A 16283-nucleotide genomic window follows, 5' to 3' on the forward strand; every position below is an offset into this window, starting at 1 on the left:
TTTCATCAAACCTCAGGGCGGTTTTAGGAATCCCTTGAAATTGCAATTGTTGACAGAAATGAGGGTGGTCTTATGGGAACTGTTTTCCCCCTAACTATATTGCTGGCACCTGAGACAACAAAAACACCCTTGAGCAATTCCTCTCCCCTTGGGTATGAGTGGCACCTCTGACTTGCTTCTAATCAATAGAACATAGTACAGGCAATGGCTGTCCATAATTATGTGTATGTAATTGTGTTAAACTAAGTTTGTAGCACTCCTCTTGCTGGAGTACCTCCCTTGCTGGCTTTGAAGAATCGAGCTACTGTTGCGTGCTGCCTATGTTGATAAGGAACTGAAGACAGCTTCTACGAACTGAGGGCAACCTCTGGTTGACAGCAAGAAACTGAAGCCCTCAGTCCTACAAATGTAAGAAACTAAATTCTGCCAACAAAAATGGATCCTTCTCCAGTCAAGCCTCAGATGAGGCTACAGCGCTGGCTGACATCTTAATGATAGCCTTGAGAGACTCTGAGCAGAGCCACACCCAGAACTTGGCCCACTGAAAATGTGAGATAATAAATATGTGTTGTTTTAAGCCTCTAAGGTTGTGGTTGTTACATAGGAAACTAATGTAATCCCCCTACCACTATCACCATACAAGCACTAAGCCTGTTGTCCTATCCTAACCACAGAGTGGGTAATCAGAATTTCTTTTTCTCTTTTCTCTTTTCTTTTTTTTTTTTTTAGAAAACAAAAATGGAACATTTATTCGCAACTCAAATACTATGCATATAGGGTAAGAGATTAAATATAAACACAACAATTTCCACCCCAGTCCTATTTGTCCAAGGCTGCATGGTCAAATGGAATCTTGAAGAGAACACCTGGACAACAGAGGACCTGTCAGCGACCTCTCCAGTCTGGACTTCTGCTGCGTCTTCGGCCTCTTCTCCTCTTGCCTTTTGGTGGACCCCGAACAAAACACCAGTCAACGCTGATGGGCCGTCCCATCAAATCCTGGCCATTGAGTCCCTCCATAGCAGCCTGGGCCTCCTTGTATGTTTCATACTCAACTAGAGTATACCCCTTCAGATATCCTGTTCGCCTGTTGAGGTTGAGGTGAATGTTTTTAATTTCCCCATATTCTGTGAAATTGTCGTGTATGTCTTCTTCAGTGGCTTCCTCATGGACTCCAGTGACAAAAAGAATCCAGCCTTCAACAGAGCGTTGTGGTCCAGGTTCATCGCCATCCTGCTCCACGCTGTCATAATTCTCACGCATCTGCGCTCGGCACCCCTCTTCGGAGCCAAAGCCGCGACCCTTCCGTTTCTTCGCTTTTTCTTTCAGTTTGTGAATGCTCTCGTCCCCATCCTCATCCATGGCGAAATCTTCGCCCCCAGCCTCGTGAACATCTAGCACGTCCGCTATCTCGCCTTCGATCGAGATCTCGTCTGTGCCGCTCAGACACTAGTTACCTCGGGAAACTCTCTTTTTTTCTTTTCACATTAAAAAATTTAAAAAAAAATTTTTTAAAGTCAGACAACAGTGCGTAACTTCAATAAGATTAATAGTCAATGGTTACATTACAAGGACTTTGTCAATACTTACAGCTGAGCAATATTCTCATATAAGACTTCTTTCACGCATTCATTTTTTTTACGGAGTTAATCATTGCTTAGATTGGCTGGGCACGGTGGCTCACGCCTGTAATCCCAGCACTTTGGGAAGTTGAGATGGGTGGATCACCCGAGGTCAGGAGTTGGAGACCAAGTTGACAACATGGTGAAACTCTGTCTCTACTAAAAAAACAAAAAAAAATTAGCCAGGAGGGGTGGTGTGCAACTGTAGTCCCAGCTACTTGGGAGGCTGAGGCACGAGAATTGCTTGAATCCAGAAGTGGGAGATTACAGTGAGCCAAGATCATGCCACTGCACTCCAGCCTGGGCGATAGAGCAAGACTCTGTCTCAAAAAAAAAAAAAAAATTGCTTATTTTATTTGCATAGTGTTCTGTTTATCATTAATTGTCCCCAAAACTCTTCAAATGTCTAATGTTTCTCTTAGTATGTTCAAACGCAGTAGGTTGTTAAACAAGATGTATAAAGCAAAAACCATAACAAATTCAACTCCAATTTATTCTCAAAGGCTTGAAGAAGAAAAAAATATCAACTCCATTAAAATTTTAAAATCTTTACAATAAACAAAGCAATACAAAACAAAAAACCTTGTTTACTAAAAGACACCAAAAAAGGTACAGACAACCCACATGCAGAAGTGATTTGTTACACAGACAACAAATGAAAGATAAGTACCCCAAATATATTAAGAACTTCTACAAAATGATGAGAAGAAGAATATTAACCAACAAGAAAATGTGCAAAATATATGAACAGGAAAAATTTAACAAACAGCAGTTGCCTGTAGGCTGAATGCTACCTAAAAATTAAAAAAAAAAGTGTTACTGAAAGTAAAAATAAATAGATAACAAAATAAATTAGGTTTTACATTTAGTCACATATATTAAAATAAAGTATCTTATGTTTTGTTATAAGATTATGTATTTCTGCCTGGCAAAGTGGCTCACACTTGCAATCCCAGCACTTTGGGAGGCCAAGGCAGGTGGATCACGAGGTCAGGAGATCGAGATCATCCTGGCTAACAAGGTGAAACCCAGTCTCTACTAAAAATACTAAAAAAAATTAGCCAGGTGTGGTGGCAGGCACCAATAGTCCCAGCTACTTGGGAGGCTGAGGCAGGAGAATGGCGTGAACCCAGGAGGCAGAGCTTGCAGTGAGCCGAGATCGTGCCACTGGACTCCAGCCTGGGCAACAGAGTGAGACTCCGTCTCAAAAAAAAAAAAAAAAGATTATGTATTTCCTGGCATGGTGGAGAGCTGTTTTTCAGTAAGTACTTGATGAATTTAATTAAGCCAATATGTACTTTATCTTTTTTTATTCCAATCTGAAAATGTCATTTATTTATTTGCCTGCATAATAAAGCAAGCATGGTAATGTTTTCAGATTTCAAATACTCCTTTTGCTTCTTATTCCTTGAGTAATCTTTTTCTAGGATAGTCAGTCCTTTATACTGATTAGTTTATTACAACAAACTGAAAACTGAATAATTATTTACATTCATTTTAGTCAATTATTGCTGTGACAAATTTCAAACATTCCAATTATTACAGTCACTCTATTTTTTTATTTTGTTGCTTTTTAAAAAATTGTTTTAATAATTTCTTATTTTTTTTTCTTATTTATTCATTTATTTATTTTTTGAGAGGGAGTCTCACTGTGTCACCCAGGATGGATTGCAGTGGTGCCATCTTGACTCACTGCAACCTCCACCTCCTGAGTTCAAGTGATTCTCATGTCTCAGCCTCCCAAGTAGCTGTAGCTGGGATTACAGGCATGCACCAACACCATGCCCAGCTAATTTTTATATTTTTAGTAGAGACAGAGTTTCACCATGTTGGTCAGGCTGGTCTCAAACTCCTGACCTCAAGTGGCCTTGGCCTCCAAAGCGCTGGGATTACAGGTGTAAGCCACAGCGCCTGGCCTCTTTTTAAATTTTTCTTGTATTCTCCAGGATTTAGGGTCACTCTAAAAATACAATCTCTTTCTAAAAATACAATTTCAAAATTCACCAAAAACTGGAAACTCATTGTTTCTTTCATATTCAATTTGCTTTGACAGAAATTCTTTACTTTTTTTTTCAATTAAGTCGCTAGAGAATAGATTGTATCTAGGAATAAAATAATTGGGAAGTTTTTCTGTCCTGAGGCACTGAAGAAAGTATGTCACGCAGTTATCAAAGCAGAGGCCCAGGTCTTTGGGGTCCCACTGACTGTCTTCAGGGTTGTTGGTACATATGTGAAAGAAGGCAGTTTTCACATGATAAGAAGAGAATTTCTCCAGATGTTTTTTGTCTTTAAACCTTTCTTTCAGCTGTTCTAAAAGGTATTTCATTAGTTTTAAACAATCTTTCCTGTTGAATAAAAAAGGAAAACAGTTATTTTTACTTATTTACATTCAACAAAGGATTTTAGGCATCTCATAGCAAAAACATAAACAACAAAGATATATAATAACATAAATATGGGCCGGGCGTGGTGACACACGCCAGTAATCGTAGCACTTTGGGAGGCTGAGGCAGGGGGATCACCTAGGTCAGGAATATGAGACCAGCCTGACTAATATGGTGAAACCCCTTCTCTACTAAAAATACAAAATTAGCTGGGCTTGGTGGTGCACGCCTGTAAAGTAATCCCAGCCACCCTGGAGGCTGAGGCATGAGAACCGCTTGTAGCCAGGACGGGGAGGTTGCAGTGAGCCAAGATCGCATCATTGCACTCCAGCCTGGGCAACAAGAGCGAAACTCTGTTTCAAAAAAAAAAAAAAAAACAAAGGCTGGGCACTGTGGCTCACGCCTGTCATTCCAGTACTTTGGAAGGCTGAGGCGGGTGGATCACAAGGTCAGGAGATTGAGACCATCCTGGCTAACATGGTGAAACCCCGTCTCTACTAAAAAATACAAAAATTAGCCGGGCATGGTGGCGGGTGCCTGTGGTCCCAGATACTCGGGAGGCTGAGGCAGGAGAATTGCTTGAACCCAGGAGGCGGAGGTTGCAGTGAGCCGAGATCGTGCCACTGCACTCCAGCCTGGGCAACAAATAAGACTCCATCTCAAAAAAAAGTAATAAAATAAAATAAATAACATAAATATAATAACAGTCACACTAAAATCTGATTATGTTTTCAAATATATGGTTTGAATTTCAAAAACACATTTTTGCCCTCCCTTACCCATTCTTAGCTTAAATATATATATATATATATTTTTTTTTTTTTTTTTTGAGACGGAGTCTCGCTCTGTTGCCCAGGCTGGAGTGCAGTGGCTGAATCTCAGCTCACTGCAAGCTCCGCCTCCCGGATTTACGCCATTCTCCTGCCTCAGCCTCCCGAGTAGCTGGGACTACAGGTGCCCGCCACCTCGCCCGGCTAGTTTTTTATATTTTTTAGTAGAGACGGGGTTTCACCGTGTTAGCCAGGATGGTCTCGATCTCCTAACCTTGTGATCCGCCCGTCTTGGCCTCCCAAAGTGCTGGGATTACAGGCTTGAGCCACCGCGCCCAGCCTTAAATATATTCTATCAATTTCTTCGATTGTATAAAGCTAACAGATATTTATACTTTTTTTTTTTTTTTTTTTTGAGACAGGGTCTTGCTGTGTCACCCAGGCTGGGGTGCAGTGATGCAATCTCAGCTCACTGCAACCTCTGACCCTCCCCTTACCCCCCTCAAGCGATCCAAAATCTTGTTTTGTTATAAAATTATTTTACTTTATTGAACTGCAAAATTAATATAATTTTTTTCTTTTTTAAAATCCACTGATTATATCACAGAATTATTTACATTATTAAGCATACCATAGATAGTCTGCTGTTTCCTCTAGTTATTCAGTAGTTGATAAAATGTACTATTTATGAAAGTAGCCTTATCAACAATATTTCTTTTTTGTTTGTTTGTTTTGAGACAGAGTCTTGCTCTGTTGCCCGGACTGGAGTGCAGTGGCATGATCTCAGCTCACCACAACCTCTGCCTACTGGGTTCAAGCAATTCTCATGCCTCAAACTCCTAAGTAGCTGGGATTACAGGTGCATGCCACCTCGCCCGGCTAATTTTTGCATTCTTGTAGAGACAGGGTTTCACCATCTTGGCCAGGCTGGTCTCAAACTCCTGACCTCAGGTGATCTACCTGCCTCAGCCTCCCAAAATGCTGGGATTACAGGCATGAGCCACTGTGCCTGGCCAACAATATATTTTTCTTAATGCTCGCTTCAAAGCCTGCATATGAGATCTTAAAGAACCTCTGTGCCTGCATGTTGGGCATTTTTGTTTTGATTTTTTAACTTTTGTGATCTTTATACTGGCCAACTTTATTTATTTATTTAAGATGGAGTCTTGCTCTGTTGCCCAGGCTGGAGTACAGTGGTACAATCTCAGCTCACTGCAACCTCTGTCTCCCAGGTTCAAGTGATTCTCTTGCCTCAGTCTCCTGAGTAGTGGAGATTACAGGCATGCACCACTGCGCCTAGCTAATTTTCGTATTTTTAGTAGAGACGGGGTTTCGCAATGTAGGCCAGGCTGGTCTCGAATTCCTGACCTCAGGTGATCTACCTGCCTCAGCCTCCCAAAGTGCTGGGATTACAGGTGTGAGCCGCCACGCCTGGCCAATACTGGCCAACTTTAGAAACTCAAATGAACAATTCCTTTTCAATCTTAGTTATTTATGGTGTGTATTCCATCACACACAAAAAAAATGGTGGGGTGCAGTGTCTCATCCCTGTAATCCCAAGACTTTGGGAGGCCAAGGCGGGAAGATTACTTGAACCCAGGAGTTGGTGGCCAGCCTGCCTGGGCAACAAAGGGAGACCACCATCTCTACCAATAAAAAAAAATTTTTTTTTGAGACAAGGTGTCACTATGTCACCCAGGTTGCAGTACAGTGGCACAATCATGGCTCACTGCAGCCTTGATTTTCTGGGCTCAAGCGATTCTCCCACTTCAGCCTTCCAAGTAGCTGGGACCACAGGCACCAGTCACCACGCCTGAGTAATTTTTAAAATTTTTATGGAGGTGGGGTCTCACCATGTTGCTAGGCTGGTATTACAGGTGTGAGCCAACAGGCCCTCTACAAACCTTTTTTTAAAATTAACCGAGCATGGTGGCATGCACCTGTAGTCTCAGCTACTTGGGGGGCTGAGGTAGGATGATTGCTTGAGCCTAGGAGATCGAGGCTGTAGTGAGCCATGATTGTGCCACTGCACTCCAGTCTGAGTGACAGAGTGAAAGTCTGTCTCAAAAAAAAAAAAAAGCCGGGCGCGGTGGCTCAAGCCTGTAATCCCAGCACTTTGGGAGGCCGAGACGGGCGGATCACGAGGTCAGGAGATCGAGACCATCCTGGCGAACACGGTGAAACCCCGTCTCTACTAAAAATACAAAAACTAGCCGGGCGACGTGGCGGGCGCCTGTAGTCCCAGCTACTCGGGAGGCTGAGGCAGGAGAATGTAAACCCGGGAGGCGGAGCTTGCAGTGAGCTGAGATCCGGCCACTGCACTCCAGCCTGGGCGACAGAGCGAGACTCCGCCTCAAAAAAAAAAAAAAAAAAAAAAATTACTCACATAGTGTTGTTTTCAGTTTGGTCAGTCAATCCCTAGCCGTCAACACAACCCAACTATCCCAAAGCAAGCCCAGTATCCAATAAGAGCGATCCTTTGGCCTCCTCCAATTATATGGCATTAATATCCATTACTTTTAAACAAGCAGAATACTAAGACCCATCGAATTGTCATAGCTAGTGTTCATACCCTCTCACTCTGTCCTACTGATACATCTTTACAAAAACACATTCATCTGATCCAGGGTTCAGAACTACTATTCCCTGGCCTTGCTTTCTAACAACATCCTTTCCTTGGCCCTTTGGATCCAGCTTCTCTGGTTTCATACTGACACTCAATCCTGCCCTGCTCCCCAGCTCAACCCAATCCTGCCCTGCTCCCCAGACCCAACCCAGCTCAGGTCTTCAGGTTTGAGGTATGGAGTTAACAAATAATTAAGCATACCATAGATAACCTGTCATTTAACAAAATAAGGCTGTTACCTGCAACATTTCATTTCTTTGTTTTCACAGCACGTTTTAGATTTTCCATGATTGCTCAAAATTTCCTTTTCGATGTGAGAGAAGGATAGCCGCCACGTTTCCTCTTAATTTCAAAAAGAAAAACAGAAAAGCACTTTACCCAAAGCATCCATATCTAAACAATATTTACGTGATTTCCCTCATGAAAATATTTTGGGGCTGGGCATGGTGGCTCACGCCTGTAATCCCAGCACTTTGGGAGGCCGAGGAGGCTAAGGTCGGGAGTTCGAGACCAGCCTGATCAACATGGAAAAAACCCATCTCTACTAAAAATACAAAAAAAATTATCCAGGCATGGTGGCACATGGCTGTAATCCCAGCTACTTGGGAGGCTGAGGAAGGAGAACCCGCTTGAACCTGGAAGGGGGAGGCTGCAGTGAGCCGAGATCACACCATTGCACTCCAGCCTAGGCAACAAGAGCAAAACTCAATCAAAAAAAAAAAGTAAAAGAAAATATTCTGAAAAAATCCTAGGTGTGAATCAAAAGAAGTGAACAGATAATTACATATAAAAATAAGTACACAGAGACAAAAAATGGGCCTAACTGAAAAAAAAAGGAAGTCACAATTTAATATAGTTAGCAATAGTAAGATGTATTACCTTTTATATATTGCTAAATTCCCTTTGTTAAATATTTTGTTTTAATAATAATTTGAGGCCGGGCGCGGTGGCTCAAGCCTGTAATCCCAGCACTTTGGGAGGCCGAGACGGGCGGATCACGAGGTCAGCAGATCGAGACCATCCTGGCTAACACGGTGAAACCCCGTCTCTACTAAAAAAAAATACAGAAAACTAGCCGGGCGAGGTGGCGGGCGCCTGTAGTCCCAGCTACTCGGGAGGCTGAGGCAGGAGAATGGAGTAAACCCGGGAGGCGGAGCTTGCAGTGAGCTGAGATCCGGCCACTGCACTCCAGCCTGGGCGACAGAGCGAAACTCCGTCTCAACAACAACAAAATAATAATAATAATAATAATAATAATAATAATTTGAATCAATTTATTCACTTTTTCTGTACCATCCTTACAGGTTTTAGTATTAATACAAAATGAATTGAGGACCATTTCCTTTCTTCTTATTTATGAGAGTTTGTGTAAATATAGAATGATTTTGGCCAGGCACGGTGGCTCACGCCTGTAATCCCAGCACTTTGGGAGGCCGAGGCGGGCGGATCACGAGGTCAGGAGATCGAGACCATCCTGGCTAACACGGTGAAACCCCGCCTCTACTAAAAATATGAAAAATTAGCCGGGCATGGTGGCGGGCGCCTGTAATCCCAGCTACTTGGGAGGCTGAGGCAGGAGAATGGCGAACCCGGGAGGCAGAGCTTGCAGTGAGCTGAGATCGTGCCACTGCACTCCAGTCTGGGTGAAAGAGCAAGACTCTGTCTCCAAAAAGAAAAAAAAAGATTTCTCCCCGAGTCTTACTATGGCTAGCTCTTTTATGCTCTGAACATCCTGTTACTTAGTGGTTTTATACTGGTAATGTATAAGTGGTTTATAATCTGCAGGATTTTCCAGAAAAATCAATCAATATAATCTGTCACATTAATAGAACAGAGGAGAAACACGTGATTGTCTCGATAGATGAAGAAAATGAAGCTATTAAAATCCTATAGTCATTCATCATTAAAAAAACTCCTCTTAGCAATTTAAGTCTAGAGGGACACTTGATTCAATAAAAGGTAGATTTTAGAAAACTATAGCAACAATCATTATGTGAGGTAAAAAGTTGGAGAGAGAAATCATAAAAAAGGCAAAACTTCTGCTATCTCTATTTCTGTTCAGCATGCACTGGGTGTCATAGCAAGCACAGTAAGGGAAGGAAAAACAGGGTTACACACCGGAAAGGGAGAAACAAAGCCATCATTATTAATAGATGATATAATTGCATATATAGGAAATGCAAAAGAGTCTACAATGCTGGGCATGATGGCTCACATCTATAATCCCAGCACTTCAGGAGGCCGAGAAAGGAGACCAGCCTGGCCAACATGGTGAAACACCATATCTACTAAAAATACAAAGATTAGCCAGTGTGGTGGCGTGTGCCTACACATACCACATGTATGTATGTATTTGTATACAGTCCCAGCTACTTGGGAGGCTGAGGCAGGAGAATCCCTTGAACCCGGAATGCCGAGGTTGCAGTGAGTAAAGATCATGCCACTGCACTCCAGCCTGGGCAACAGAGCGAGGCTCCATCTCAAAAAAGAAAGAAAAAGAAAAAAGAAAAAAAAATCTATGCTTCTTCTCCGAGAAAACACCAAATGGCGGATGACGCCGGTGCAGCGGGGCAGCCTGGAGGCCCTGGTGGCCCTGGGATGGGGAACCGCGGTGGCTTCCGCGGAGGTTTCGGCAGTCGCATCCGGGGCCGGGGTCGCGGCCGTGGACGCGGTCGGGGCCGAGGCTGCGGAGCTCGCGGAGGCAAGGCCGAGGATAAGGAGTGGATGCCCGTCACCAAGCTGGGCCGCTTGGTCAAGGACATGAAGATCAAGTCCCTGGAGGAGATCTCCCTCTTCTCTCTGCCCATTAAGGAATCTGAGATCATTGACTTTTTCTTGGGGGCCTCTCTCAAAGACGAGGTTTTGAAGATTATGCCGGTGCAGAAGCACACCCCTGCTGGCCAGCGCACCAGGTTCAAGGCGTTTGCTGCTATCGGGAACTACAATGGCCACGTCGGCCTGGGTGTTAAGTGCTCCAAGGAGGTGGCCACCGCCATCCGTGGGGCCATCATCCTGGCCAAACTCTCCATTGTCCCGGTGCGCAGAGGCTACTGGGGGAACAAGATCGGCAAGCCCCACACCGTCCCTTGCAAGGTGACAGGCTGCTGCGGCTCTGTGCTGGTGCGCCTCATCCCTGCACCCAGGGGCACTGGCATCGTCTCAGTGCCTGTGCCCAAGAAGCTGCTCATGATGGCTGGTATTGATGACTGCTACACCTCAGCCCGGGGCTGCTACTGCCACCCTGGGCAACTTCGCCAAGGCCACCTTTGATGCCATCTCTAAGACCTACAGCTACCTGACCCCTGACCTCTGGAAGGAGACTGTGTTTACCAAGTCTCCCTATCAGGAATTCACTGACCACCTTGTCAAGACCCACACCAGAGTCTCCGTGCAGCGGACCCAGGCTCCAGCTGTAGCTACAACATAGGCTTTTTATACAAGAAAAATAAAGTGAATTAAGCCTGTTACTAAAAAAAAAAAAAAATCTATAAATAAATTCACCAAATCAATTAAAAGAGTTACCAAGATTGTGGATATGAAAATCAAAGGTATTTTGATATACAGCAGTAAACAAAAAATGAAATTTTGAGGAAGATGTTTCTTACAATAGTATAAAAACTAGCAATTAGGCCGGGTGCAGTGGCTCATGCCTGTAATTCCAGCACTGTGGGAGGCCGAGGTGAGCAGATCACCTGAGGTATGGGGTTCAAGAGCAGCCTGGCAAACATGGCAAAACCCCGTCTCTACTAAAAATACAAAAATTAGCCGGGCATTGTGGTGCACAACTGTAATCCCAGCTACTCAGGAGGCTGAGGCGGGGGAATCGCTTGAATTCGGGTGGCGGAGGTTGCTGTGAGCCGAGATCACTCCATTGCACTCCAGCCTGAATGACAGAGTGAGACTCAGTTTCAAAAAACAAAAACAAAAAGCACGTAGCAATTACCTTCTAGATCTAACTGCTAATGAAATATGGATGAGGTCAGACGCAGTGGCTCACTCCTGTAATCCCAGCACTTTGGGAGGCCGAGGCGGTGGATCACCTGAGGTCAGGAGTTCAAGATCAGTCAGACCAACATAGTGAAACCCTATCTCTACGAAAAATACGAACATTAGCCGGGCATGGTGGCGCAAGTCTGTAATCCCAGCTACTCTGGAGGCCAAGGCAGGAGAATCACTTGAACCTGGGAGGTAGAGGTTGTAGTTAGCCGAGATCGGGTGATTACACTCCAGCCTGGGCAACAAGAGTGAAACTCCCTCTCAAAAAAAAAAAAAAGAAAGAAATATAGATGAAAGCAGAACATGCAAAATGACACTTCTAGAATGCACTCTGCAAAATCCTCTCTTTGGGAAACTCTACAGGAAAAATAACCTGTTTCTTCAATGAGTAAATTGAAGTGAATTGAGTACATTTTATTCAATGAATAAAAAAGTTATGAAAGAGGAAGTTATGAGTTAAAAGATATTTAAAAGACATATCGGTCAGTCACAATGTATGAACCTTATTTGAATCCTGATCCAAACAGGCAAACTGAACAAAAAAAATGTATGATACTTACAAGACAAGTGGAAATTTTAATACCAAATAGATGTTTGATATTAGGGAATTATTACTTTTTTTTTTTTCTTTTTTTTGAGACAAGATCTCCCTGTTACCCAGGCTGGAGTGCATGAACACGGCTCACTGAAACCTCAACTTCCCAGCCTCAATCAATCTTCCCATGTCAGCCTTTCCAATAGCTGGGACCAGAAGCATATACCATCACGGCTGGCTAATTTTTAGATTTTTTATAGAGATGGGGTCTCTCCACCTTGCCCAGGCTGATCTTGAACTCCTGGACTCCAGCAATCCTCCTACCTCCCAAAGTGCTGGAATTACAGGTGTGAGCCACTGCGCCCAGCCAATATAAGAAAATTTTTATTTGTGCATTTATTTTTATTTTTTGAGATGGAGTCTTGCTCTGTTGCCCAGGCTGGAGTGCAGTGACACCATCTCAGCTCACTGCAACCTCCGCCTTCTGGGTTCAAGTGATTCTCCTGTCTCAGCCTCCCGAGTAGCTGGGATTACAGGCATGTGCCACCATGCCCGGCTAATTTTGTATTTTTAGTAGAGATGGGGTTTCATCATGTTGGCCCGTCTCGCACTCCTGACCTCAGGTGATCCACTCGCCTTGGCCTCCCAAAGTGCTTGGATTACAGGTGTGAGCCACCGCTCCCAGTCATTTATTATTTTTTTAAGACAAGGTTTCCCTTTATCACCCAGGCTGGAGTGCAGTGGCATGATCTCGGCTCACAGCAGCCTCAACCTCCTAGGCTCAAGTGATTCTCCCACCTCAGCCCCCCAGATAGCTGGGACAACAGGTGCATATTACCATACCCAGCTAATTTATTTTTTATTTTTTGAAGAGATAGGGTTTTGCCACATGGCCCAGGCTTGAACTCCTAGGCTCAAGTGATCCACCCATCTCAGCCTCTCAAAATGCTGGTATTTATTACAGGCATGAGCCACCACTCCCGGCCCAGTCTCCTATGGTACTGGTTTAAAATTTTCATAATAAAAAGTTTTGGCCAGGCGCAGTGGCTCACGCCTGTTATCCCAGCACTTTGGGAGACCGAGGTGAACAGATCACCTGAGGTCAGGAGTTTGAGAGCAGCCTGGACAACATGGTGAAACCCTATCTCTACTAAAAATACAAAAATTATCCAGGCATGGGGGTGGGCCCTATAATCCCAGCTACTCAGGAGGCAGAGGCAGGAGAATCGCTTGAACCCAGGAGGCGGAGGGTGCAGTGAGCCGAGATCGCATCACTGCACTCCAGCCTGGGTGACAGAGCGAGACTCCATCTCAAAATAAATAGATAAATAAAAAGTTTTAAAATAGATCAATTACCTATGAATAAATTAACAAAAGATATACAAAACTTCTGCAGAGAAAATGCTAATGAGTGAAGCTGGGCAGTATTAGAGGAGATCTAAACAAGTAGATTGGGAGACTCAATATTGTTAACATATCAACTCTCTCCCATGTTTATTTATTTCTTTTTTAATAGAGACAGTGTCTTGTTCTGTTACCCAGGCTGGAGTGCAGTGGCAAGATCATAGCTCACGGTCACCTCAAACTCCTGAGCTTCAGTGATTTTCTTGCATAACTAAGACTACAAGATACAAGTGCACACCACCATACCTGGCGAATTTTTTAAAAAGTTTTTATAGAGATGAAGACTCACAACCCTCTATAAAAACTTTTATAGAGAGTTTTTTTATTTTAAATTTTTTTTTGAGATGGAGTATCTCTCTGTCGAAAGGCAGGAGTGCAATGGCGCAATCTCGGCCCACTGCAACCTCTGCCTTCCGGGTTATTCTCCCGCCTCAGCCTCCCAAGTAGCTAGGACTACAGGTGTGCGCCACTATGCCCAGCTAATTTTTGTATTTTTAGTAGAGATGGGGTTTCACCATGTTGGCCAGGATGGTCTCGATCTCTTGACTTCATAATCCACCCACCTCAGCCTCCCAAAGTGCTGGGATTACAGGCGTGAGTCACCGCACCTGGGTGGAGTTTTTACCGAGTGTTGTCCAAGATGGTCTTGAACTCCTCAGCTCAAGCAACTCTCCTTCCTCAGCCTTCTGAAGTGCTGGAATGACAGGCATAAGCCATCATTCCTGGCCCCAAATTTATCTATAGATTCAACATTATCTCAATCAAAATTCCAAAAAGTATTTTGTGGAATCTGACAAGCTGATTTCAAAATTTATACGAGAATGCAAAGGATCAAGACTCTCTAAAACACTCTTGGAGAAAAACAAAGTGGTAGAACTTACCCTAAAAGATATTGAGACTAATTATAAAGCTACATTATGTACAACATACTACAAAGATAGACAAAGATTTTAATGGGACAGAATAAAGAGTTCAGGGATAGCTACCCAATGCGATTTGCCCTTTGTATCCAAGGGTTTCACATCTGAGAATTCAACCAACCATGGATTGAAACCCACAGATATGGAGGGCCAACTGTATTACATCATTTTATGTAAGGGATTTGAGCATCTGTGGACTTTGGTGTCTGCAGGGTACCCTGGAGCCAATCCTGAGGGTCAACTGTATATGACTGTAAAGAAAGGTGGCATGTACCCTTGATAAAATGTGATAAGGATGGCACTTTGCCTCTGTGACTTCCTTCCCCAAACCCAATAGCTCTGATATAATCATAAGAAACATAATAAATCTCAAGTAAAGGACATTCTACAAAATACCTAATTAGTACTCCTCAAAACTGTTAAAACCAAAAAACTGTCACAGTCAAGAGTAGCTTAAGGAGACATGACAACTAAATGCAATATGGTATCCTAAATGGGATCTTGGAATAGTCAAAGGACATTAAGAAAAACTAAGGAAATCCGGATAAGGTATAGACCTTTTTTTTTTTTTTGGAGATGGAGTCTCGCTCTGTCACCTAGACTGGAGTGCAGTGGCATGATCTTGGCTCACTGCAACTTCCACCCCCTGAGTTCAAGTGATTCTCCTATCTCAGCCTCCCAAGTAGCTGGGACTAAGGCACATGCCATCATGCCTGGCTAATTTTTGTATTTTTTTAGTAGAGATGGGGTTTCACCATGTTGGCCAGGGTGGTTTCGAACTCTTGATTTCAGGTGATCTGCCCATCTCGGCCTCCCAAAGTGCTGGGATTACAGGCATGACCCACTGTGCCCAGCGGATATAGCCCTTCGCTAACAATAATGTATCAATATTGGTTTATTCATTGTATAAATATATTAATGTGAAATATTAATAATAGGAAAATGGGGGTGCTGCAGTGGCATGTGTCTGTAGTCCCGGTTACTTGATCCGGTGAGGCGGGAGGATCACTGAGCTCAGTTCGAGACCAGCATGGGCAATACAGTGCCTACTACCTCCCTAACACAAAACCCCAGGGGAATGGGTATGGGGTTATACAGGAACTCTCTGTACTATCTTCACAATTTTTCTGTAAATGTAAAACTTGCTAAAACCAAAAGTTTATTTTTAAACAAACTACATTGAGATATCATTTCTCGCTTTTTGGACTACTGGCAAGAATTTCAGTTGGCAAAAAGTTTAACAAGTCAGTGAGGTTGAGGGTGAAGCAGGTACTCCTGATACATTGCTGTGGAAAAGCAAATTGGAATGATGCCTATGGAGATCTGGGAAATGCCTAGCAATACTATATAAGGATTTATTCTTTGACTAGCTGTAAAAATAGACTTTAAAAAGGAATGGGTATTATCTCTATAGAGAGGTATGGAGTGAGCTAAAAAATATCTCGTTAAATTAAAAGAAAAAACGTGTTATATCTGAGAGCAGGGCTTCTATAAAATTAAAAAAATAAACCAAATTAATAAAATTAAAAAGAAGAATGTATGGCCTGGCTGTGATGGCTCATGCCTATAATCCCAGCACTTTAGGAGGCCACAGTGGGAGGACTGCTTGAGGCCAGGAGTTTGAGACCAGCCTGGGCAACACAGCGAGACTCTGTGTCTACTTTTTTTAAAAAAAAAAAAAGGTACACCTTTTATTTTAAAAAGGGGGTGGCATACAAGTATATTTTATATATATAAATTAGCATATTATCTAATATTTACATGTTTAATCTGCCTTTTTCAATACCAGTATTATTACCAATAATACACTTATAAAAAACAGCTTATAATTTTTTTTGCAGTTTTTTGTTCTTTTTTTTTTTTTTTTTTTTTTTTGAGACGGAGTCTCGCTCTGTCGCCCAGGCTGGAGTGCAGTGGCGGATCTCAGCTCACTGCAAGCTCTGCCTCCCGGGTTTATGCCATTCTCCTGCCTCAGCCTCCTGAGTAGCTGGGACTACAGGCGCCCGCCATCTCGCCCGGCTAGCTT

General features: G+C 43.2%; 2 protein-coding genes and 1 pseudogene across 4 annotated transcripts in view; 1 reads left to right on the top strand and 2 right to left on the bottom strand.

Moving 5' to 3' along the window:
* Positions 1–713: 713 nt before the first annotated feature.
* On the bottom strand, positions 714–1786 carry LOC117087452 (RNA-binding protein 8A-like). The gene is made up of 2 exons (XM_033217675.1): positions 1591–1786; positions 714–1478 (listed from the first exon to the last, which is right to left on the bottom strand). The coding sequence occupies exon 2, from the start codon at positions 1360–1362 to the stop codon at positions 886–888; it is 477 nt and encodes a 158-aa protein (XP_033073566.1). The 5' UTR covers positions 1363–1478; positions 1591–1786; the 3' UTR covers positions 714–885.
* Positions 1787–1877: 91 nt separating this feature from the next.
* The window catches only part of CGAS (cyclic GMP-AMP synthase), a 31498-nt gene continuing 17092 nt past the window's right edge, over positions 1878–16283 (bottom strand). Inside the window, exons 3-5 of one of the 3 annotated variants that reach the window (XM_033217672.1) lie at positions 7642–7744; positions 3687–3967; positions 1878–2416 (exon numbers count right to left, since the gene is read on the bottom strand). In XM_033217672.1, the coding sequence (XP_033073563.1) occupies positions 2313–2416; positions 3687–3967; positions 7642–7744 (488 nt within the window). In that variant the 3' untranslated portion in view covers positions 1878–2312. Of the gene's footprint in view, positions 3968–7641; positions 7745–16283 lie in introns of all 3 variants that reach the window. The other 2 variants (XM_033217670.1, XM_033217671.1) reach the window with 2 other exon arrangements.
* LOC117087451 lies at positions 9932–10863 on the top strand (annotated as a pseudogene).

The sequence above is a fragment of the Trachypithecus francoisi genome, unplaced genomic scaffold (assembly GCF_009764315.1).
Source record: "Trachypithecus francoisi isolate TF-2019V2 unplaced genomic scaffold, Tfra_2.0 Lachesis_group10, whole genome shotgun sequence".
In the NCBI taxonomy this organism is placed as follows: domain Eukaryota; kingdom Metazoa; phylum Chordata; class Mammalia; order Primates; family Cercopithecidae; genus Trachypithecus; species Trachypithecus francoisi.

Coding starts and splice junctions, on each gene's coding strand:
- LOC117087452 (XM_033217675.1), bottom strand. CDS start 1,362: ATGGATGAGGATGGGGACGAGAGCATTCACAAACTGAAAGAAAAAGCG.